At 38.4% G+C, this 24,876-nt stretch overlaps 1 protein-coding gene across 1 annotated transcript; it reads right to left on the bottom strand.

The window, feature by feature from the left end:
* LOC103514991 (solute carrier family 2, facilitated glucose transporter member 6-like) lies at positions 1 to 21,376 on the bottom strand. The gene is made up of 6 exons (XM_026827715.1): positions 21,244 to 21,376; positions 4,399 to 4,549; positions 3,199 to 3,401; positions 1,967 to 2,177; positions 632 to 891; positions 1 to 165 (listed from the first exon to the last, which is right to left on the bottom strand). The coding sequence occupies exons 1-6, from the start codon at positions 21,355 to 21,357 to the stop codon at positions 16 to 18; spliced, it is 1,089 nt and encodes a 362-aa protein (XP_026683516.1). The 5' UTR covers positions 21,358 to 21,376; the 3' UTR covers positions 1 to 15.
* Between the last annotated feature and the right edge of the window lie 3,500 nt (positions 21,377 to 24,876).

Below are 24,876 nucleotides of genomic sequence, written 5' to 3'. Positions count from 1 at the left end.
AAAATGTAAGCTAGTTCAGAGCATCGAAACCAGGACTCTGAAATACTCACCCGTGTAGTGGACGAGACAGACGCATAGAAGTGCTCCAGACATTTCACTCAGACCCAGCAGCAGGGTGGCGATGTAAGGGTTAACGGTTACGTGGAGGGATTCGAAAATGCCCACCTGTGGGACAGAAGACAAAGAGGGGTTAAAATTTCTATACAGTAGAACCTCGCTTATTTCAACTAATTGGGACCGGGGATAGTTGAAATGATCGAGGTTGAAAATATCACTTTCTATGATCTTTTCCTCTGATAAGATAGGGTATCCTTTGAAAGACGGAAAAAACAATGGATTTTGGAGTTGAAATAATGGAAGAGGAAAAAAAAAAAAAAAAAAAAAAAAAAAAAAAAACTAAGGTAGATATTATTGTTATTGTAATGAAATTCTCAAACAATGTTGGGGATAGAATTTCATACCTCGACCACGCCTTCCTGATTACCAGGCGAGCGTCTATTCATAACTTTCGTGCATATTTTAGACTAATTTTGGTGGATATTTGCATATTATTTTGTCCTTTTTCCGTGCATATTATCCGGGCTCTAGTAATTAGGTACCTACATGGAAAAATCACTTTCCAAATACTTACGGCATAGGTGAGCAGAGTTGTAAGTCCGCCAAACTGTCCGATGAAGAAGACCAGCGTCACAATAGCGTACGGTAGCAGGAACGTCCGACGCATATACATGCGATAGTTTGGCCGTCTCTGACCGTCCTTGCCAAGGCGTTTCAATTCGGACTCTTCAATAGCCTTGGTGATCTGGCTGAGTTCTGTCTGAACCTTGTCCGGCGTCACCCACCCTCGTAACCAACACAGCGAGGCCGAGGCCTCTTGCATACGGCCCTGACCTGGAATAGAGAGGAAACATTAGGCCTCTTGCATACGGCCCTGACGTAGAATAGAGTCCTATACAGTAGGGATTTTGGATTTCAGTTTTACCGTGTAGTAAGTTCACAAACCATGTCAGAGGATTATTTCATGAAAACTAACACAAAAATGGAAAACTGGGTCAAAAACCCACGAAAACAGAAATTCAAACTCAACTCCACTAAAACTAAAACACATCCTAAAGTTTCCAAAAACAGTTTATTCAAATCTAACACTAATGAAAACTTTGACTTTTTTAGTTTTTCAGAAAGGGGTTGGCATTTTTATCGACTTTGCCAAACTAAGCCTTTGGTACAGAAGTTTCATGGGAGTCAAACGCGGTTTGTAGACTTAAAAACAAATAAATAAAAATAATTAAATAAATAAAATGAAAACTTCAGAAGGTTAGAGGAAAGCAGTTTTAATATTACGTTTCATTTTAGATCCTCGAATAAAAAAAGTTTAGGTTGTGAAAAAAGTTTTTACAGGATTTGAGCTTCAAAGGTCACACAGCGCTGACCTTTCAGTTTATAACTTGAGATGGGTCTACAGACTGTAGGTACACTAAAAGGTATCTACACTACAATGTAATCACTGCATCTACACTACATTACACTGCATTTACACTACACTGTAGTCCACTGAAGTTGATCGACATCGACTGGAACCCTTATGAAGTATGGAAGACCACCTCTGTTTGTCGTAGAGCGATGAAATTTGGTATGCTACCGATATGGTCCAAGGACGCGACTGTAAAAATTTGGTAAAAATCGAACAGTCACTCATCCAGATATCAACCAAAGTCAATGTTGCTTCGAACTTCAAAAAAAAAAAAATAATTTTTTTTCATACTTTTTATGATTCTTTATTACACGAGGAGCATTCTAAGATAGGAAATTTTTGACCAAAAATCGGACGCCATATAGGCGGCTTGGGACTTGGAAAAATAGGTATGCGGTTCAAAGGCTAATGGCGGCCACTCACACTCAGACCTAGGTCTATCAGACGGTCTCTTGAGTGGCCTTCAAAGAAACCCTTTAGGCGGAGTCAACTTACTGATCAGCCAATGAGGGCTCTCCGGAATGAAGAACAGTATGATGGCCGATATCAGGGGGAAGGCCATGTTAATAATGGCCACTGTGCGCCATGACAGGAAGGAGCCCAGTAGTAGCTGGGAGGTCTGGCCGAAGATGACGGCCAGGGAAGCTATGGCACTTAGGATACCTCGCAGGTGAGGCTGAGTGATTTCGGCCACGTATGTGAGAACCTAGAGGCAGATTGGATAGAGGTTAAGGCCCGTTCCATCAATTGTACGGTAAAAATCGTGTCGTGTGTTGTGGGAACACTCTCATTTAAATTACTTTACCTTACAGGACATTCGGAAAAAATCGGATGAAACTCACGATAAGTGTGAAGAGTAATCACTAATCACCCTATGCTGCCCGCTTGGTAGAGCAGCGCTCCGCCCCGCCAAGTCATATGATAGAGACCTCTCAAACTGGAGACGCGCGACTAACTTCTTTCTAGAGCAGGGTTGTCCAACCTTAGGGCACCCGAGGGCCGCAAAAACTCAATTCACATCGCTCGACGGCCATCGACTATGTGTGGATACACTTTTACAGTTAAAATAAAATTGAAATTTTGTTAAATTGAAACATTTTGATGAGTGATGAGTGACCTACCATTTGTGTACAATCGCGTACTAAATGATTATTTAATAAAAGACGAAGAAGATAGGTAAAAGAGTGGAATTTAATTTACCACTTAGGATACCTCGCAGGTGAGGCTGAGTGATTTCGGCCACGTATGTGAGAACCTAGAGGCAGATTGGATAGAGGTTAAGGCCCGTCCCATCAATTGTACGGTAAAAAATCGTGTCGTGTGTTGTGGGAGCACTCTCATTTAAATTACTTTACCTTACAGGACATTCGGAAAAAAATCGGATGAAACTCACGACAAGTGTGAAGAGTAATCACCCTATGCTGCCCGAAAGTTCAAACCTACATTATGAATTAAGGGGCTTGGTAGAGCAGCGCTCCACCCCGCCAAGTCATATGATAGAGACCTCTCAAACTGGAGTCGCGCGACTAACTTCTTCTATAGATTGTGAGCGGTGTGTATCATTCTCACATTAGGTTTGATTTTGCAGGCAAATCTGCTCTACTAAAATTGGCTACGTCTACGCTTCCAATATACAAACAGGCGTTAAAACTTAAGAAGAGCACCAGGGTCTAAAGGTTTTGAATCGATTACCTACACTGCCTACAGGGTCCGCCGTTTCCACTTACCGGGGCCTCCATTAGGCCGCCCGTGAGGCCGGTAAGAGCCAGGGCCGTATACAGGGTGGTCACATTCCGTGACAGAACGAACAGGAGGAAGGCCAGCAGGTAGGGGATGTTCATGAAGAGCATACTACGCTTTCGGCCGAACGGTTGAGTGAGGGACCCTGACATGAGACACCCTAGGGGGACGCAGATCAGATTGATACTGCCTGGAATAGAATAGAATAGAATAAGGAAGTTGTGAATACAATAGAATTTCATTTAAAGTCCTACACTAAACTAAAAATTCAACTTGCTTTTCCAGATTTAGAAGAGAGGCCCCGCGTTCAGGAATATAAAAGAACTCAGGGACCCTAAGACGGATATTCCCATTCATTTCCCGATTTTTCAACTTTGGACTAATTGCCCGATTGGACTAATTGCAATACTTTCACACTACTTTGTATAGGTAATAGAAAGTAAAAAAAAAACTCCTGAAATGTCCCCTCATCATTACAAAGATAAGTTGAGGGTGAAACTAATTCGAAATGTAAAAGCGTATTAAAGTTGTAAAGTCGGTTTCAGAAAAAGAAAAAAAAAGCCCCCGAAAAGGGTCCACTATTTGAGTTTATCCGCCCCGGGCGGGAATCGAACCCGCGGCCTAGCGCTTACAAGGCAGACGCACTACCAACTAAGCTAACTAGGCTGGCCTACACTAAACTAAAAATTCAATTTGCTTTTCCAGATTTAGGAGAGAGGCCCCGCGTTCAGGAATATAAAAGAACTCAGGGACCCTGAGACGGATATTCCCATTCATTTCCCGATTTTTCAACTTTGGACTTATTGCCCGATTGGACCAATTACAATACTTTCACACTACTTTGTATAGGTAATAGAAAGTAAAAAAACTCTTAAAATGTCCCCTCATCATTACAAAGATAAGTTGAGGGTGAAACTAATTCGAAATGTAAAAGCGTATGAAAGTTGTAAAGTCGGTTTCAGAAAAGAAAAAAAAGCCCCCGAAAAGGGTCCACTATTTGAGTTTCTAGTTATTCCTATGCGATCAATCAATTATTTGATAAGTTGAGGGTGAAACTAATTCGAAATGTAAAAGCGTATGAAAGTTGTAAAGTCGGTTTCAGAAAAGAAAAAAAAGCCCCCGAAAAGCGTCCACTATTTGAGTTTTTAGTTATTCCTATGCGATCAATCAATTATTTGGTTACTTACTAAACCAGGAAATCTGGGATCGGGTCAGACTCAGGTAAGGGTCTCTATCATCCCCATCAGAGGCGGATAGGACAGGAATGGCAATGGTGGGCAGACCCAGGGTAGTGCCGTAGGTAAACAGGAGCATGTTCTTAGCGGAGGATGCCAAGATCTGAAACCAGGAAGGAAAAAATCAAGATTTTCAATCACTGAAACTGAAGTTCAGACGTTATCCATGCAAAAAAAGTAATGAATTCCCCCAAAAACACAAACATGTAAAAAGAAAGTGGTGGGCAGACCCAGGGTAGTGCCGTAGGTAAACAGGAGCATGTTCTTAGCGGAGGATGCCAAGATCTGAAACCAGGAAGGAAAAAAATCAAGATTTTCAATCACTGAAGCTGAAGTTCAGACGTTATCCATGCAAAAAAAAAGTAATGAATTCCCCCAAAAACACATGTAAAAAGAAAGAACTGAAAATGACTTCCAAATAATATGAAAACCTGATGAGAGGAGATTTCAAAAAAAAATCAAGATTTTCAATCACTGAAGCTGAAGTTCAGACGTTATCCATGCAAAAAAAAAGTAATGAATTCCCCCAAAAACACATGCAAAAAGAAAGAACTGAAAAAGACTTCCAAATAATATGAAAACCTGATGAGAGGAGATTTCAATACTAACTGCAAAAAGTATTGAAATCTCCCAATAAAACATCTGCGGTGAAAATTTCAACGCCAAGTCAGAAGGAAAGAGAAAAGAGGAATCATTTTAGAACCTCTTGGTTTCAGCCAGCCTCAAAAAATATCCTCGGAATGTTATTTATATTGCAGCTCCAAGAGCCAGAATTCTAACAATATGTCACACACTGAGAGCCCATTCAAATACCAACCACGTACAACGTTTCTTCACTTTGCTTACTCAATGTGTATAGCATTTCCCCACCGGTAGGTATCTACAGGGTGCGCCAGAAAAACACTGGAACCAACAGGGAACTTTGTTGGAAATGATGGGATCTACCTACCCCTGAGCCGTTGTCAGTGTTTTTCTGGCGCACCCTGTATATTTATTATCTAGCGTCTACGAGTGTGTTGGAGAATCAGTATTCACCTCATAACTCTTGACGCCTACGCCATTTTGAAACATTTCTACTTCATCGTCATTTTGAAGAGAAAAATTCCAAGACGAACGTTATAGGTATGCTCTCTCTCTCTCTCTCTCTCTCTCTCTCTCTCTCTCTCAATAAGTCTCAAGAGTGATATGAGCCTTTTGTCAACAAGATGGTAGGTACCTACGTACTTTTTTATGTAAAATATATTTAAATATGGAACAATTTTATTTCTTTCTTCTATAGTTTTAGGATGTGAAGTATTGTAGGAAATACTTTATCTAGGTATTATGCCGATCACGTCTCACAGTCAGACTGTCTGACACGGAACATGTGTGAAAAAGCTCGAGACCTAGGTTTTTCAGACGGTCTGGGAGACTAGGGTCTGAAGCTTTTCCTGCCACACAAGTTCCGTGCGATTGTCTTCCAGACAGTATGATTTAAGTTACACACATAACTTAGAAAATTCCAGAGGTAGGTACCTATTCTTACCTTATTAGGTACCTACTTTGCCTGCAGTGTCGTACTTATCTCCTATTAAAATGTAAATGTAAATTCCTACATACCTAAATATAGGTACCTACCTACCAACTAGGTCAGGGGTTTCCATCTAGCAGCCCGGCGGGCCACATGTGGCCCGCCAGACCATTTTTGTGGCCCGCGAAGTGTTTTGGGATTTGTACAAACTTACCTAAATTAATTCCTGGAAACTGACCCCCTCTAGTGTTCAGAAGTCTGTCAGACCGCTGAACATGTAAGGCGGAAAAAGTCTCTGACTTCTGTGTCCTTCAGACGGTCTGAAGACTGAATCTTTTGTCTACACACGGTGGTCTGACAGACCAAAGTCGGACGGTCTCAGTATGGGTTGCCGGCATAAGAATCCAACCTTAATCCCCCGTTCTTATACTGTGTATCCAGCACTGTACAGTGTAAACATCATTCACCATCAACATTCACCATTGAGGCATCGTAAGGAAAAGGTGGAAGGTCTCCCATGATATCATGTGTGTATCCAGCACTGCGCAGTGTAAACATCATGCACCATCAACATTCACCATTGAGGCATCGTAAGGAAAAGGTGAAGGTTAGATTGCCACATGACATACTTTGTATAGACCACATCATGAGGGCTTTGATAGAAGAGGGCCTAACTTTATTTACATTTTGTAAGGGTCTTGTAGACCACAATATAATAGGATCAAGCGTGCCGGGAGGCGCGCGAACGTTTAGAGTTCGAAGCACCTGCCGGTTAATAGGTAAATTGACAACTTTCAGATAAGAAGGTCCCTTTTTGTGTAAAACGGCTTTGATAATGCGGATTTTTTTTGGAAATCAGTTTATAAAAGAATCATGTTGATAACTCCATTCTTCGTCAAAATAAGCGAGTTTTTGTTAAAAATCCTCAAAATTTGTACATAAATAGGTATGTAGGTACTTTTTATCGATTTTTTTTTTTTAAAAATTTTTAAATAAAAAGGTTTTGGGGGTTTTTTTTTTGTTTTTTTTTTTTTTTTTTTTTTTTTTTTACTTTTTTTTAATTTCGATATTTGACTTCGAGTCCTTGTTGAATAAAACCTGTCAATTGTGTATTTTTAAATTATAATCATTAGTTGTAATATTGGCATAGATTAATTTATTCCGACTTAGTCTTTCTATTAATTTATCAGTCTAACTAATTTTATGTTTTATGGTTTCATTAGTAGATACCTACTTACCTGTGAAACACTGTTCACAACTAAGTTGTAAGAAGGTATCTTGAGTTTTTGTAAGAAGAAACGATTGACTCAACATTGAAATTATCAGTTTCTCCAAATCTTTCTAGTCCTGTGTCAAAACTTATCATCTTATCAATATCTTCTTATAGTAGGTATGTATCTTCATCAATCTTTTCTTCTAAAATCAATCTTGAACTACATCCTGGATTTCCTAGATAGAAGAAAGAAACAACCATTCATCGTAGGATTCGTTGGCAGATTTTGTTCCACAGAAGGTAGCGCGGACGGGCGGAAATCAAATGAAAATTGGGCTGAGATGAATTCAAATAAAGAGGAGGAGGAGGAGGAAGAAAAGGAAAAGGAGGAGGAGGAGAGGGAGGAGCAGAAGAAAGAGAAGTAGGAGAGAAACAATCACATGACGAACGTAACCATTCATTAAAAATAATAATAATAATAATAATAATAATAATAACTCGTACATGATACACCAATAACATACATGATACACCAATACTGGCTTTGAGCATTACAAATACATTGTAGTGATGCGCGCAGTGTGCCGTGTGATAACTAATATGTCTGCCGGCATGACACGTAAAGAAAAACCCATTAATGACACCTCTAGAACTCATTATACCAGATACTATCAAACCCATTGTAACAGATACTATTACTAGAATCACTAGGATTTCCAGAAGAACATACGATGCAGTGAATAGCATTAATGAACTTTGATTTACAAAAAGCCTTTGACATGCATAGAATCCAACAAGGATGCGTAACAGTCAAGGCCGAAAACTTGCAGTTTTAAGCAGAGAATGGAATGGCATAGAATAGATCATCTATTATTCTATTAACCTTTTTATATACTATCAGCGAAGAATTGGAATTAAGGGAAAAGGGAGTTCGTGAGGGTTGAGATGTCAGGCTGTTGAATTGGATTGAATTCTTTGTGGTAACTAATTTACATAATTAATGTGATTATAATTACGAGTATGTAGGTAAGATGTCGATTGAAGTTAGGATGTTGATTGAAGATACTCTTCAGATGATTCAAATCTTCAATGTTGACAAGCTGACAAGGATGACCTTCTCGAGGTTTATGCACTGGGCATCCGAATCATTAATTCTTTGTGGTAATGCAAAGCTTTTTCACAACTATGTACGTACGTATTATCCCAACATTACTACATAAGTAGGTACCTCCTTTTCAATCAATTTTCATATTGCAATAATCTTTGTACACTGACACTGCTAATGCCGCCACTGGTCGCTACTCGATTAAAGTAGCTACTACTGAAAAAGGAAGTAATTAAATGTGGAAAAATATACTGGATGTTTGAGTAAAATATCATTAGCAAATATACAGGGGGTCCAGTAAAAAGGTCTCTATAGTAAACGAATAACTAGGATTAGTATTAACTTGTCGGGAAAGGAAGTAAAAATAGAATTGTTATGAAAATAGAAATACCTAGTACATACCTAATTCTTCAGTTAGGCCCGCATTCAGGATTTTATCTAAAAGACAAAATGTCCTAGATAGTGGACATGTTTGTGAAATTTCATCGAAAATATTCGAAAACCCCAACAATTAATGGGGTATTTCACTGAAAAAAAGGTCCCAAATACCTGAATTATTTTAGCTGATGCTTTATAACTTATAACAACCCTCCCGGTATAATTTCAACACCGTACAGAAATTATAATAAAATGATGAATACATTATTAATTTTATGTTTGTACTTTGTATGAAAATGTACCTATGCATAGAATAAAATTATAATAAGTATGTATATGATGCTTTAACAGAATGCATACATTCCCGCACTAGCTGATGTTGCTTTTTGCAAAGTTTTTGCGCAATTCAGCGAATATTGCAAAACGTATAATCTTTTGCAGTTTAATTGAATTCAATATTCTGTTTCACACATCTACAATCTAATTTATTATTTGAAATTGAGAGTTAAGTTAAGCCTTTACCTTTGATAAATAGTGTCCTTGAAGGCACTATTATTAGGTAATAAACTAATAAGAAAATTAAAGGTAAGTTGTATTCTTTTCATTAGTTAGAATGTATTTGAATTAGATAGTATAGTAAAATTAATAATTAGCTTGAGAGTTTGAGTTCATAATTATGTATTACACAGTTGGTAGGTATACCTACTTAGTTTCTTCTGAGTAATTATAGCAGGTATTTATCTACTTTAATAACTAATAACAGCTATTGACTTATTATCTGAAGATTTCCCAACACCTGTTTTCCGCATAGTACCTAGTGATAACATTTTATGCCTTTAGCATCTAACGAGTATACCTATGACCTATCAATCTAGTGGTCTTTGTTCTTTCTACAAATGACTAGGTTATTGTATCAGAGAACTGAACAGAGAATGTTTATCACAGTAAGATCAAGTTGTCATCATCTTTGTTGCTGTGATTGATCTTACTCTTCTTTTCTTTTGTTGTTGTTCTTCTTTTCTTTGTATATCTTCTTCATTTATATTCTTCTTTTTCCTTATTTCTTGTTGTGTCGAGCTCATTTTCCTCGTTTGAATTTCATGACTTTTTCAAGGCAAATCAGTTTGTTTCAATGTGCATTCTAAACTCGCCATATTGTTTTTCATAAATAACCATGTCTTGAGTGATGCAACAGGATACCTAACTATCTGTAAGAATCATCAGGGAATCATTTCGTTTGTTTTCCGCATAGTAGTGATAACATTTATGCCTTTAGCATCTAACGAGTATACCTATCAATCTATTGGTCTTTGTTCTTTCTACAAATGACTAGGTTATTGTATCAGAGAATGTTTATCACAGTAAGATCAAGTTGTCATCATCTTTGTTACTGTGATTGGTCTTACTCTTCTTTTCTTTTGTTGTTGTGTTTTCCGCATAGTAGTGATAACATTTATGCCTTTAGCATCTAACGAGTATACCTATCAATCTATTGGTCTTTGTTCTTTCTACAAAAGTTATTGTATCAGAGAATGTTTATCACAGTAAGATCAAGTTGTCATCATCTTTGTTACTGTGATTGGTCTTACTCTTCTTTTCTTTTGTTGTTGTTCTTCTTTTCTTTGTATATCGTCTTCATTTATATTCTTCTTTTTCCTTATTTCTTGTTGTGTCGAGCTCATTTTCCTGGTTTGAATTTCATGACTTTTTCAAGGCAAATCAGTTTGTGCTCAATGTGCATTCTAAACTCGCCATATCGTTTTCCAATAAATAACCATGTCTTGAATTTCATGACTTTTTCAAGGCAAATCAGTTTGTGTTCAATGTGCATTCTAAACTCGCCATATCGTTTTTCATAAATAACCATGTCTTGAGTGATGCAACTGGATACCTAACTATCTGTAAGAATCATCAGGGAATCATTTCGTTACCTATCTAAGATTCCAAGTTTCTAAGATGGTCACAAATGACCATAAGTACAACCATACCCAGGTCGTAAAACAATAAATACTCATAGAATACCTATATAGGGTGTTACAGGTGTTGTAGGTACCGACCATACAGTGTATCTCAGAAATGATCTCATCCTAGGTGAAATTTGGGAAACCCGACATAATTTCATAGCGGAAAAACCCAGCAGTTAAGAGGAATAGGTAAATTATATTAATTTGTAGAAATGGTGCTGCCAAGTTTGTTGATTGTTAAAAATCAGCCCATTGATGAATTAAGGAGTACGGCAGCGCTCCGCCCCGCCAAGTCAAAAAAGTTTGACCGCAAAAAAGTTTGACTAACTTGTAGAAAGTCCATCAGATTCTAGATTCAGATTGGCCAGCCTAATAAATAATAAATTTACAGGTACTAATACTAATTACTTGTCGATAGGTAATAATTGGTAATTGAAAGATTTTATTCAAGAAAGTCCTTTAAAGATGAGGTTCCCAGTCTAGTTAGCTTAGTTGGTAGTGCGTCTGCCTTGTAAACGCTAGGCCGCGGGTTCGATTCCCGCAGAATTTCATGACTTTTTCAAGGCAAATCAGTTTGTGTTCAATGTGCATTCTAAACTCGCCATATCGTTTTTCATAAATAACCATGTCTCGGGTGATGCAACTGGATACCTAACTATCTGTAAGAATCATCAGGGAATCATTTCGTTGTCTAGATTCCAAGTTTCTAAGATGTTCACAAATGACCATAAGTACAACCATACCCAGGTCGTAAAACAATAAATACTCGTAGAATATATAGGGTGTTACAGGTGTTGTAGGTACCGACCATACAGTGTATCTCAGAAAAAATCTCATCCTAGGTGAAATCTGGGAAACCCGACATAATTTCATAGCGGAAAAACCCAGCAGTTAAGAGGAATAAATTATATTTGTAGAAATGGTGCTGCCAAGTTCGTAGATTGTTAAAAATCAGCACATTGATGAATACATGATATTCACAGTCATGGCTACTAACTTGTAGAAAGTCCATTAGGTTCTAGTTTCAGATTGGCCAGCTTAGTATATAAAGTTGTATTGTCTGTCTTTCTGTAAAGCTTTGTATTCTATGATTTTTTAAACAATATAATTAGGTAGGTAGGTATAGGTATTCTAGGTAAGTATTTTAATTGATATCGGTTAAATTAGTAGTAGGTAGATACTTATCCTTACCCTTGCTACCTACTGTATTAAAGTAGATTGCAGGTGAAGTAGATTGCTATCATGATAATTATGTTTTCCAGTTTTTGCTGAATTTGATTGCTGAAATCTAGAAGGAAAAAGGAAGGACAAGAGGAAAACCCAAAACATGAAGGATTTCCGAAGTAGATCACTTTGATGTTTAATTATTGGAGGTAAGTACTTATCCATGTAAGTAGTTATATCCTGATGGGATAATGTTCGTTCTCCGAACGGCTGGCTTTCTCCTATCCTGTCTTCCTTCTCTCTTCGATTTCGGGACGATAAGACAAAAAAGAAAATGCTCCTAGCTCCTAGGTATTGAAAAAATTAGGGTGGTCTGATATAAAATTAGTACCTAATATAAAGTAAAAAGATATTTTGGCAGAGGTCTTATCGTCCCAAAAGCGAAGAGAGAAGGGAGACAGGATAGGAGAAAGCCAGCCGTTCCGAGAACGAACCTTATCTGGATACAATCCGCCCCGGGCTGGAAATCGAAACCGAGAAATAGCGCTTACAAGACGCTACCTTCCAAGCTGACTAAGCTGGCGGCCTAAATCCAGAGATAATGAGATAATGGTCACCCTTTATCTTTATAATACCTACACTGTTAGTTCTAGAAGGACTAACTAGGGGAATCTGCAGTAGAGATATCTATACCTATAGCCTATAGCTATAGCAGAATATGAAGATCATAACATGGTTTGTTACGTAACTTTAGACCACAATATTATCACCACACATATACTTGAACTGAACAGCCACTGGTTCTATAGACTGAATATAGTCAATAACAAAACCAGTGACGTATGAAAGTTCCTCTCTACGGTTTTTTTCTCACTCTCCCCACTACTTATAAGTTTGTTATAAGTATACCACTGGTATTTCAGTAAGTGGTACACCACTTAATGAAATAATAAGTGATTGTTAAACCTGGATTTCAATGCTGTGTCCACCCATAGGCGACGCCGTCGGTCGACGAGATGAATCTATGTTGTCGAGGCAGTGTGGACGGTTTCAGTCGACATCAATCGACGGCCGTCGACTATGTGTGGACATAGCTCTCTGTGGACACAGGACACAGACATAAGACTATGTGTGGACATAGCTCTCTGTGGACACAGACATAAGACTATGTGTGGACATAGCTCTCTGTGGACACAGGACACAGACATAGGACTATGAGTGGACATAGCTCTCTGTGGACACAGGACACAGACATAAGACTATGTGTGGACCTAGCTCTCTGTGGACAGTGGACACAGGACACAGACATAAGACTATGTGTGGACATAGCTCTCTGTGAACACAGGACACAGACATAAGACTATGTGTGGACATAGCTCTCTGTGGACACAGGACACAGAAGACTATGTGTGGACATAGCTCTCTGTGGACACAGGACACAGACATAAGACTATGTGTGGACTTGTGGACACAGCAGGTCAGTGGACTCTCTGACTCGACTGCAACATAAATGTAATTTTTTGCTGCAAACTACAAGCACAGAGCCGAAGACTCTAACCCTGCCGTCCTATACAATCCTACAAAGTCAAACTCAACCACACCAAACCAAATGGTGGGCCTACCTCCGAGTGGCTTATCAAAATCCATCAAGCGAAGATTTTTACGGCTCAAGCCAGCACAAACGATAAGGCCCATAAAAACTCGGAAATTCCTGCAATGTGGTCAGGCCACAGCCAGACTTCATTACTTCATTTGTACGTATGTATTGTACAATAGGAACCGTAGCTACTAAGTGTAATAGTAATAAATTATTTATTTAAATGTGTAGTAGAAGTAGAATATATGTATGTATGTATGTATGTATGTATCCTCGAATAAAAAAAGTTTAGGTTGTGAAAAAAGTTTTTACAGGATTAGAGCTTCAAAGGTCACACAGCGCTGACCTTTGAGTTTGTAACTTGAGATGCGTCTACAGACTGTAGGTACACTACACGGTATCTACACTACAATGTAATCACTGCATCTACACTACATTACACTGCATTTACACTACACTCTAGTCGACTGAAGTCGATCGACATCGACTGGAACCCTTATGAAGTATGGAAGACCACCTCTGTTTGTCGTAGAGCGATGAAATTTGGTATGCTACCGATATGGTCCAAGGACGCGACTGTAACAATTTGTTAAAAATCGAACAGGCACTCATCCAGATATCAACCAAAGTCAATGTTGCTTCGAACTTCAAAAAAAAATCAATTTTTCTTTCATACTTTTTATGATTCTTTATTACACGGGGAGCATTCTAAGATAGGAAATTTTTGACCAAAAATAGGACGCCATATAGGCGGCTTGGGACTTGGAAAAATAGGTACACAGACATAAGACTATGTGTGGACATAGCTCTCTGTGGACACAGGACACAGACATAAGACTATGTGTGGACATAGCTCTCTGTGGACACAGGACACAGACATAAGACTATGTGTGGACATAGCTCTCTGTGGACACAGGACACAGACATAAGACTATGTGTGGACATAGCTCTCTGTGGACACAGGACACAGACATAAGACTATGTGTGGACATAGCTCTCTGTGGACACAGGACACAGACATAAGACTATGTGTGGACATAGCTCTCTGTGGACACAGGACACAGACATAAGACTATGTGTGGACATAGCTCTCTGTGGACACAGGACACAGACATAAGACTATGTGTGGACATAGCTCTCTGTGGACACAGGACACAGACATAAGACTATGTGTGGACATAGCTCTCTGTGGACACAGGACACAGACATAAGACTATGTGTGGACATAGCTCTCTGTGGACACAGGACACAGACATAAGACTATGTGTGGACATAGCTCTCTGTGGACACAGGACACAGACATAAGACTATGTGTGGACATAGCTCTCTGTGGACACAGGACACAGACATAAGACTATGTGTGGACATAGCTCTCTGTGGACACAGGACACAGACATAAGACTATGTGTGGACATAGCTCTCTGTGGACACAGGACACAGACATAAGACTATGTGTGGACATAGCTCTCTGTGGACACAGGACACAGACATAAGACTATGTGTGGACATAGCTCTCTGTGGACACAGGACACAGACATAAGACTATGTGTGGACATAGCTCTCTGTGGACACAGGACACAGACATAAGACTATGTGTGGACATAGCTCTCTGTGGACACAGGACACAGACATAAGACTATGTGTGGACATAGCTCTCTGTGGACACAGGACACAGACATAAGACTATGTGTGGACATAGCTCTCTGTGGACACAGGACACAGACATAAGACTATGTGTGGACATAGCTCTCTGTGGACACAGGACACAGACATAAGACTATGTGTGGACATAGCTCTCTGTGGACACAGGACACAGACATAAGACTATGTGTGGACATAGCTCTCTGTGGACACAGGACACAGACATAAGACTATGTGTGGACATAGCTCTCTGTGGACACAGGACACAGACATAAGACTATGTGTGGACATAGCTCTCTGTGGACACAGGACACAGACATAAGACTATGTGTGGACATAGCTCTCTGTGGACACAGGACACAGACATAAGACTATGTGTGGACATAGCTCTCTGTGGACACAGGACACAGACATAAGACTATGTGTGGACATAGCTCTCTGTGGACACAGGACACAGACATAGACCTCTGTGGCCGAGTGGGTATCACACTAGTCTTGCACGCAGGAGGTCCGGGTTCGATTCCCGGCGGGGCTGAGGTTTTATTCGGCTCTGTGCTTGGAGTTCGGGGTGCACTCAGGCTCGTGAGGACCAGAGTAAAAAGAAAAATTATAGATATGTCAGAAATAGTACAGAAGGCTCTTAGAAATGCTGTGATATCCACAAAAATTGTGAAGAAGATCTCAACTTTACCACAGATAAATCATGATTGAGATTTACATTAGTAGGATTTTATTTGATTGAGGTAGTACCGTCCTTAGATTTATTTGAAGGTGGAAAATTTTGTGTAGTAGATAAATAAATTGAGTGCCTACCTAACTTATTTTTAAGGTCCTCATCCAAATTACCTACCTATGGCTAATTTGAGTAATTTTCAATAGTTATCTCTACTTGAATACATGAAATAGATTTTACTATACTTCTTAGTTACCTATAGGAAAACAAAACACGTGCCTATGTGTTGTATCTTCCTATGTATGTACCTACATACCTATCTACTCATCATAGGTAGGTAGATACGTAGATAATTATGTAGGTAGCTATGTCCCCCCCCTTACCTAGGTATGTCCCCCCCCATAATTTCCATAATTATGTCTCATTTTTTGTAATTTTGGAATAACAATATTTTCTGCATTAGAGGAAATACTCGTAGAGAGGGTCATGCAAATAATCAGTATTACACTCTGTCAAAAATGATCTTCTTCCTCTATAAATTTTTAATTTAAGCAAGGTTTTAATTTATAAAAAACACACCTATTTTGTTCCAAATACATAAAACCTTGTTTAGACTGCGGGAGTAAAGGGACTTTTCAGTCTCATTCTGGCAGTATAAACAGGGTATATTCTATTCTATTCTATTCTATAAACACTGAGGTAGGTAGATATTAAATATTAAATATATGGTGAAATTTTCACCAAATGCAGAGCTTTTTCACAACTATGTACGTACGTATTATCCCAACATTACTACATAAGTACCTCCTTTTCAATCAATTTTCATATTGCAATAATTTTTGTACACTGACACTGGTAATGCCGCCACTGGTCGCTACTCGATTAAAGTAGCTACTACTGAAAAAGGAAGTATTAAAACGTATATAAAGTTGTATTGTCTGTCTTTCTGTAAAGCTTTGTATTCTATGATTTTTTAAACAATATAATTAGGTAGGTATAGGTATTCTAGGTAAGTATTTTAATTGATATCGGTTTAATTAGTAGTAGATATTTATCTTTACCCTTAATTGCTACCTATTGTATTGAAGAATTGAAGTAGATCGCTATTTAGACTGGAAATCATGATAATTATGTTTCCCAGTTTTTGCTGAATTTGATTGCTGAAATCTAGAAGGAAAAAGGAAGGACAAGAGGAAAACCCAAAACATGAAGGATTTCCGAAGTAGATCACTTTGATGTTTAATTATTGAAGGTAAGTAGTTATCCATGTAAGTAGTTTTTCATCATTGCAAGTAGACTTAGTTAAACATTATTTATGCAAATCCAAGATTCCTATCCTACCAAGGTTATCCTATCCTACCAAGGAATACCTACCAAGATTATGCAAATCCAAGATGCAAATCCAGTTGTATTCCTAACCAAATCAAGGGTTCAGTTTTCGCAAAAGGAAACCGTTTCCGAATGGAAAATACTAATAAATTTGTGTCCAAAAGAGTCCAAAGATGATTGATCGACGAGGTGAATCTATATACACTCACCCACAAAATTACTTGAAAGATCCAGTATCATGGAACCTCCTGAAAACATATTGGATGGTACTTTGATTGACATTGAACTTCTGGGCAACGTAACGGACACGTTACCCTCATCAATTAAAAACACGGCTTAGGTTACCTCAACAGCATCCAGATTTAAATCAGAACACTTAAAAGGGTACCCGGACATATTCTCAAGCAATTGATCAAAAACGAGCACAATAATCACTCACTAGAGGAAGAAAAACGCGATTTTCCAGGATAGCAGAATTTTTACTGAAAGGTCTTGAATGAGGAAAGGCCATAAAAATGAAATTTAATGAGCATTTTGGCCAACAAAATGTAGCACATATGATTGAAAACAATATTTGGGATGTCCCCTAGTAATATCATCCGAATTGAAAAGGTAGAAGTGATTTTATGGACATTTTTCGAAGTGTCCAAGTAATTTTGTGGGTGAGTGTATGTTGTCGAGGTAGTGTGTACGAGCGCCCCCCCTGATTTGTCTCCACGCCCCCCCAGTTTGAGAACCTCTGACCTAGGTAATAGGTACCTACAACAATCTACCACATAGCACATAGGTAGATAGGTACCTATGTGACACGTGACATACTAACCTAAACTCGTAAGTATATAGCTGATAGAGTATTTTAGGTACTATACCTATATGTATTGATTCTGGGTCAAATACATACCTACATATGTAGATACAAAAAAATCACCAGAATAAATTTAAATAAATAAAATACACAATAGATAGGTACAAAAAATTATTGAGATGTGCAGAGACTGTAGAGAGTGAAGTGAGAGAGTTCTCAAAATGAAAATGCATAATACTCTTCTCTAATAAGCATAATACTTTATAGGAAAACAAACAATTGATTAGCAAAATTTGAATTTATTACTTTGTATATTTCATGTTTGTCATTTTGCTTTTCCAATTGTTATTAATCTCACTTTGTTAATATTGTTCAATAAAAGTAATATTATTACGTCTTTACACATCTTCCGGTTAGTGGAGGCAAATACTCTCCTCCTCCTCCTCCTCCTCCTCCTCCTCCTCCTTCTCCTTCTTCTTCTTCTTCATCTTCTTTTGCTTCTTCTTCTTCGTCCTCCTCCTCCTCCTCACCTTTCTCTCTAAGAATTCCCTTTCCTTACTTTCCCCAACCTTCTCCTCATCCTCTTCCCTTTACATTTTCCTCTTCCTTTCTTCTTCTTTTTCTTTTTCTTCTTCTCCTCCTCCTCCTCCTCCTCCTCCTTCCCCCAACCCGTTCTCCCCCTTGTCTCCATAGTTCCAGCTGATATTATTTCATTTCAGTCTCTCCCTAATAGTGTTCTCGCCCATTCAGTGTCATTCACATTTGCCTCTTCAGGTCCCTAGTCCTCTACACTTTGCAACTTGGCACTCTGGACGACTTTGCAACTTTGATCTCTGGACTTTCACACCAGACTTTTGAGTCTTTCACATCAGATTTTTTTAGTTTTCCACAAAGTCTTTTGAGTCTTTCACATCAGAATTTTGAGTTTTCCACAAAGTCTTTTGTGTCTTTCACACCAGACTTTTGAGTCTTTCACAGCAAACTTTTGAGTATTTCACGCCATACTTTTCAGCCTTTCACACCAGACTTCTGAGTAAGACAATTCAGTCTCATCAGTTACTGAAGAGGGACAGTATATCGTCGGCGACATGAAGAATATAGGCCGCGTGAGTGTATCTAGGTTACTCGAAGGCATTCGACAGACATCAGTCAGCATTCAGCATTTTTCCAGCGCCAGTCAGTAGAAACAATGGAAAGGGAACCCACAAATAAGGCGATCAGGTGGGAGAAAATTGTTTGTCCACCGTTGTTGTTGGTGTCGTTTCCAGTCTTTGCTGAATTTGATTGCTGAAATCTAGAAGGAAAAAGGAAGGACAAGAGGAAAACCCAAAACATGAAGGATTTCCTAAGTAGATCACTTTGATGTTTAATTATTGGAGGTAAGTACTTATCCATGTATGTAGGTACATGGTACATAGGTATTCAATTATTCATCATTGCAAGTAGACTTAGTTAAACATTATTTATGCAAATCCAAGATTCCAGTGCTGTATTCCTAACCAAATCAAGGATTCAGTTTTTGCAAAAGGAAACCGTTTCCGAATGGAAAATACAATTCAATTCAATTCAATTTTTATTGTATTGTTAATACACTGTTAATTGTTAATAAAGTCAGAAATACAAATAAATTTGTGTCCAAAAGAGTCCAAAGATGGTTGATCGACGAGGTGAATCTACACTCAGTTTAAAAAATTTAAAAAAAAAAAAAAAAAAAAAAAAAAAAAAACATTTACATCTCTTTATTTCATAATATAATAAAGATAGGTACATAACAAATTTTGAAAACATTATTATAGAAATAAGGAGACGTTACCCCTTGTCTAAACCTCAATACATGGTTGCAAAAGGAAACCGTTTCCGAATGGAAATTACAAATAAATTTGTGTCCAAAAGAGTCCAAAGATGGTTGATCGACGAGGTGAATCTACACTCACCCACAAAATTACTTGAAAAATCCAGTATCATGGAACCTCCTGAAAACATATTGGATGGTACTTTGATTGACATTAAACTTCTGGGCAACGTATTAAAGGATACGTTACCCTCATCATCATGGAACCTCCTGAAAACATATTGGATGGTACTTTGATTGACATTGAACTTCTGGGCAACGTAACGGACACGTTACCCTCATCAATATTAAAAACACGGCTTAGGTTACCTCCACAGCATCCAGATTTAAATCAGAACACTTAAAAGGGTACCCGGACATATTCTCAAGCAATTTATCAAAAACGAGCACAATAATCACTCACTAGAGGAAGAAAAACGCGATTTTCCAGGATAGCAGATTTCTTACTGAAAGGGCTTGAACGAGGGAAGGTCATAAAAAATGAAATATAATGAGCATTTTGGCCAACAAAATGTAGCACATATGATTGAACACAATATTTGGGATGTTCCCTAGTAATATCATCCGAATTGAAAAGGTAGAAGTGATGTTATGGACATTTTTCGAAGTGTCCAAGTAATTTTGTGGGTGAGTGTATGTTGTCGAGGTAGTGTGGACGTGTCAGTCAACATCGATCGACGCTCGGTCGACTATATGTGGACACATCTTAAGGTCGCAGATTCGTATAAGCCTAATCCATCCTTTAGATTCCTTTAGGGCTGTCTAAAAGCAATTTATCAAAAACGAGCACAATAATCACTCACTAGAGGAAGAAAAACGCGATTTTCCAGGATAGCAGAATTTTTACTGAAAGGGCTTGAATGAGGAAAGGCCATAAAAATGAAATTTAATGAGCATTTTGGCCAACAAAATGTAGCACATACCTATGATTGAAAACAATATTTGGGATGTCCCCTAGTAATATCATCCGAATTGAAAAGGTAGAAGTGACGTTATGGACATTTTTCGAAGTGTCCAAGTAATTTTGTGGGTGAGTGTATGTTGTCGAGGTAGTGTGTGTGTGTGTCAGTCGACATCGATCGACGCTCGGTCGACTATATGTGGACACATCTTAAGGTCGCAGATTCGTATAAGCCTAACCCATCCTTTAGATTCCTTTAGGGCTGTTTAGTCGACGCTCGGTCGACTATATGTGGACACATCTTAAGGTCGCAGATTCGTATAAGCCTAACCCATCCTTTAGATTCCTTTAGGGCTGTCTAGCCCCTACACCTAAGCCAGGACTTTTTTGTATACTTCTAGATCCCGAGATAAATCGATTTAAAAAATAGCGGTAAATCGTGAACTTTGACGTCACGGCATACGCTCCCGTGCACGATGACGTCATATCAAATGTCCCGAGCAAAGCTCCCTTGCAGGCAACACATTAATGTGTTTGTGCGCATACGTTTCTGCACATTTCTTTCTGCTTCTCCGCAAGCGTGCTTGCATATTGGCGCTACCTTTTTTGTATGGGATTAAGCTGACCTTAAGGTAACACGTTGAACGCCAAAAACTTCAACTCACCTGGGGTAGTGCGGATTTGAACGTGCGAGTTGTGTCTTGGCTTGTCTCATTCTGGTCCGGTTTGGTTTTCGTGTTGTTATTGTTGGAGAGGTCAAGGTCAGTGCGAGTGTCCATCGGAACATCATGGAAGTTGTCCTTTCTGAAAAACAAACAAACAAATTTTTCATTAGAACGGCAATTAAAAATTGAATTTTCGACCTTTTACAGTTATTTTTTCGGAGTTTTGACCTCGGATTTGGACTTTCCCAACTTTTTACATAGGAATCGACCATTTATTTATAATTTTTACCCATTTGCAACTGCTCCATTATGTAGGTAGGTATGGTAAGTCTTCTTCTTTATGTTCCTCTTCTATCACAGGTGGGAAACCATCATCTTTATTTGAATAGTCCAGTTCTAAAAGTGGACACTTCCGGATGGACTTTTTTTAGGCAAAACACGAAAAGCTCATAACACGAAAAGCAGTCGATTTTAATGGTTTTGGTCTTGAAAAAAGCTAAAATGCTAAAATCTAAGGTAATCTGCTGTTACACATATGAAGACCCCACGGGAAAAAAGATGGGAGTCCACCTTTTCTCATTTCGAGAAAATCGCGTTTTAAACTTTGAAACGCTATTACTAAATGCTAACACTTGGGATTTTACGTAAGTGGTCTCTACGTACTTGGGCGATGATAAATCATATTATTCTTCACAATGAAACTTCTCAACTTCTCTGATTTCTAACTCTTCCTTATGGTCGGTTTTACAGTCTGATGGTAGATGTAAACATACCTGAAGACAGCTACTTTCTCTGTGGCGTAAAATATCTCTTAGGTAGCGCTGTAAAACTCTTTCGACTTGGCAGGGCGGGGCGCTATCATGCTCCTTAATACTGAGGTGACTTCGATTTCCGAAAACCAAACTGAATCAACTTCGATCGAATGTAGTTTGGAAAACACAGAACAATCAATCAAGTGAATGGAAATTTATTTAACAAAATCCTACATGAAGGAAGAGTACCCCAACAACGGCAGATTTGTAAAATAATTCTTATCCACAAAAAGGGAAGTAAGTAAAAAACAAATAATCACACTTTGATAATTCACAAGCAAATAATCCCGGAAGACACCCTCAGTGGCACGCGGTCACTGAAGACTCCCCTAATCCCGGGCACACGGTACACGAAACAATGATGTTTCCCCTCCTACATCTCTGACCCCCCGAAGTCAAGGCCGAACAGGCACTCTTCATTAGAGACGACGTATTACAATGTAAAATCCCATAAGGATGTATAAATTTCGGTATTTCCCCACACGTAGGTTAGATATTATTAACTACGTCAGGTCAGGGGCGATCACAGCGTCATCGCACCCCGGTCCTACTCCGAAAATAGAATAAAAGACACCTTGTTTAAACGGCTCGAATCAGAAGCCCCTTTACCATTGAAATTTGCCTTCTGCTCCTGTTTTTGAGTTACCGGTCATTTTTTGCCTGCCGCTATATCGCTACCTCGTAAGTACGTACGCAAACGCACGCAGCCGCAGCTTGGACGTGATTCTAATCAATCGAACACGCTACAACCAACACCAGTACCTATTCCTTTTTTTTTTTGGCCGGTCCTTTGGGAAATTGCCTTAAGAATTGGAAAAATCTTCAGGCATTCAAAACATAAAAGGGCACAGAACTTCTATTACATACTGTAGGTGTACTCGAAGAATAATTGAGCTTACGTAACAGTTTATTGAACTTCGCGAGTAAGCTTTGAGTACTACGTAGGTGTAGCATAGCATAGCTTTGATTGTGAATAATGTGAAGAGAATAGAATATTGCGAAATAATTAGAATAGAATAGAATAGATTTGTTTAAGCAATAGAATTGTTGTTTTTTACAATTACATATTACGGTGGGTACTGGGTATGGAATATTATTAGGTATTGTTGTAGAATGTAGAAATTATAAAAAATAGTCAAATAAAATTGTACCTAAATACATATCTTCAATCGAATAGTTATCCTGGTATCCAATTTTTTGGGTCCATTTGATTTTTTCTTCCCTAAAACTTTTTTTTTCTTTTTTCAAGAAAAAAAAGTCCATTTAATTTAATTCTATTCAATGATATGTTCATTCAAACCCTAAAATTGGTAACTAATAATTTTCCCAGGATCTTTTGATGCTATTTTAACAAATTAAAATTACCTCTTAATTTTTGAAAATGAAAATTAAAAAAAAAAGTCAAAGAAAAATTTGTATAAAAAAGTAGGTACCGCACGGTGAAAATCACTAGCAAAAAAATACAAACAAAAAAAAAAAAAAAAAAAAAAAAAAAAAACGTCTCTAAAACTCTGTCCGTATGGCGATATTTAAAATCGCGTCCGATTTCCGATCTGGACTAACTTGATAGACGACTGAAAGACGACCGTCCGAGATGGCACTGATGGAGAATCGACTGAAATCGCCTGGTTTGGAATTTGAAACCTCTAAAACTCTAGACTTCTATACACTCTAGGTGGAGGTTCTCAAAACCTCTAATTCTAGAGATAGGCAGAGGTTAGGACACTGAAACCTCTAACTGTCGAGGTATTGAGGTACTGATGGTGCTTGGGTACTTAGACTTAGAGTACTTAGACTGGATGGTCTGTATTCTCAAAACCTCTAATTCTAGAGATAGGCAGAGGTTAGGACACTGAAACCTCTAACTGTCGAGGTATTGAGGTACTGATGGTGCTTGGACAGTTAGACTGGATGGTCTGTATAGTGACCTTATAGAATGGTAGTAACCCCTCTGGCAGTATATGGTTATGAGCATGGATATACCTGTTTAGTACCTACTGCAGGGTTGGCGAACAAATATCTTCGTTAGAGAATGCATGCAATGGAACAGTTGCAAATGATGGACTGGATTTAAGTTTAAGACGTTAGACTTAGAAATCCTGTCAAAATCAAGCCCCTGGATGTAAGCTTGCGTGCTAACTGGGATGTATGTATGTATGTATGTATGTATGTATGTAGTAATAGTAATAGATTGTAGTACCTATAGTAAAAGACAGGGACCTCAATAAGGTAGTAATAGTAATGTTGGAATTTAGAATAGTAAAATAGTTTACTAAGTACGATAACCAAAGCGATGTCACCGGTGAGTTATCCATCACAAATTCAGAGTGCTATCCTCTACCTAGGTCAGTGGTTCTCAAACTTTTTTGCATGGCGCCCCCTTTGATCATATTCTCATTTTTTTCACGCCCATACCTTACCCTCGGTATATTATTTTTACCTATGGGTTTTATGGAATAACACAACGAGAATTTGAAACTTTGAGATTTTTTATATCAAAATATCTCGAGAACGGTAAGAGCTAGAGACTTGAAATTTGGTATGTAGCTGTCAAATTTGACAAGGATGCGACACAAAACGTTTGCTTGAGATGTAAATCGGGGTAACAGGGGTCCCTTAAGGGTAACGTATTCCGCCCCATTTCTCCGGTTAGGTTTATATTGTAACTCGGGGTAACATTTGTCTCTTAAGGGTAACGTTTTTCGTCCCATTTCTCTCTGTTTAGAGGGCGGAAATAAGTCTTTGGATGCACCGGTCCTTGATTGATCTAAGCAACATTTTGTATGGTTGTTATTCTTCCGAAGTACACAAGGCCTTGGAG

This window comes from Diaphorina citri, unplaced genomic scaffold (assembly GCF_000475195.1).
Source record: "Diaphorina citri unplaced genomic scaffold, Diaci psyllid genome assembly version 1.1 scaffold46, whole genome shotgun sequence".
Classification (NCBI taxonomy): Eukaryota; Metazoa; Arthropoda; class Insecta; order Hemiptera; family Psyllidae; genus Diaphorina; species Diaphorina citri.
The sequence above is the reverse complement of the archived record's forward strand: the minus strand, read 5'-3'. Positions and strand labels throughout refer to the sequence as shown.

Bases quoted from the DNA above. Each gene is read 5' to 3' on its own strand.
- LOC103514991 (XM_026827715.1), bottom strand. From the start codon at position 21,357: ATGGACACTCGCACTGACCTTGACCTCTCCAACAATAACAACACGAAA. The intron at 892-1,966 runs GTAAGTTGACTC...TCTCTATTCCAG, and splicing joins GAGCCCTCATTGGCTGATCA to GTCAGGGCCGTATGCAAGAG. The intron at 166-631 runs GTAAGTATTTGG...TCTGTCCCACAG, and splicing joins CAACTCTGCTCACCTATGCC to GTGGGCATTTTCGAATCCCT.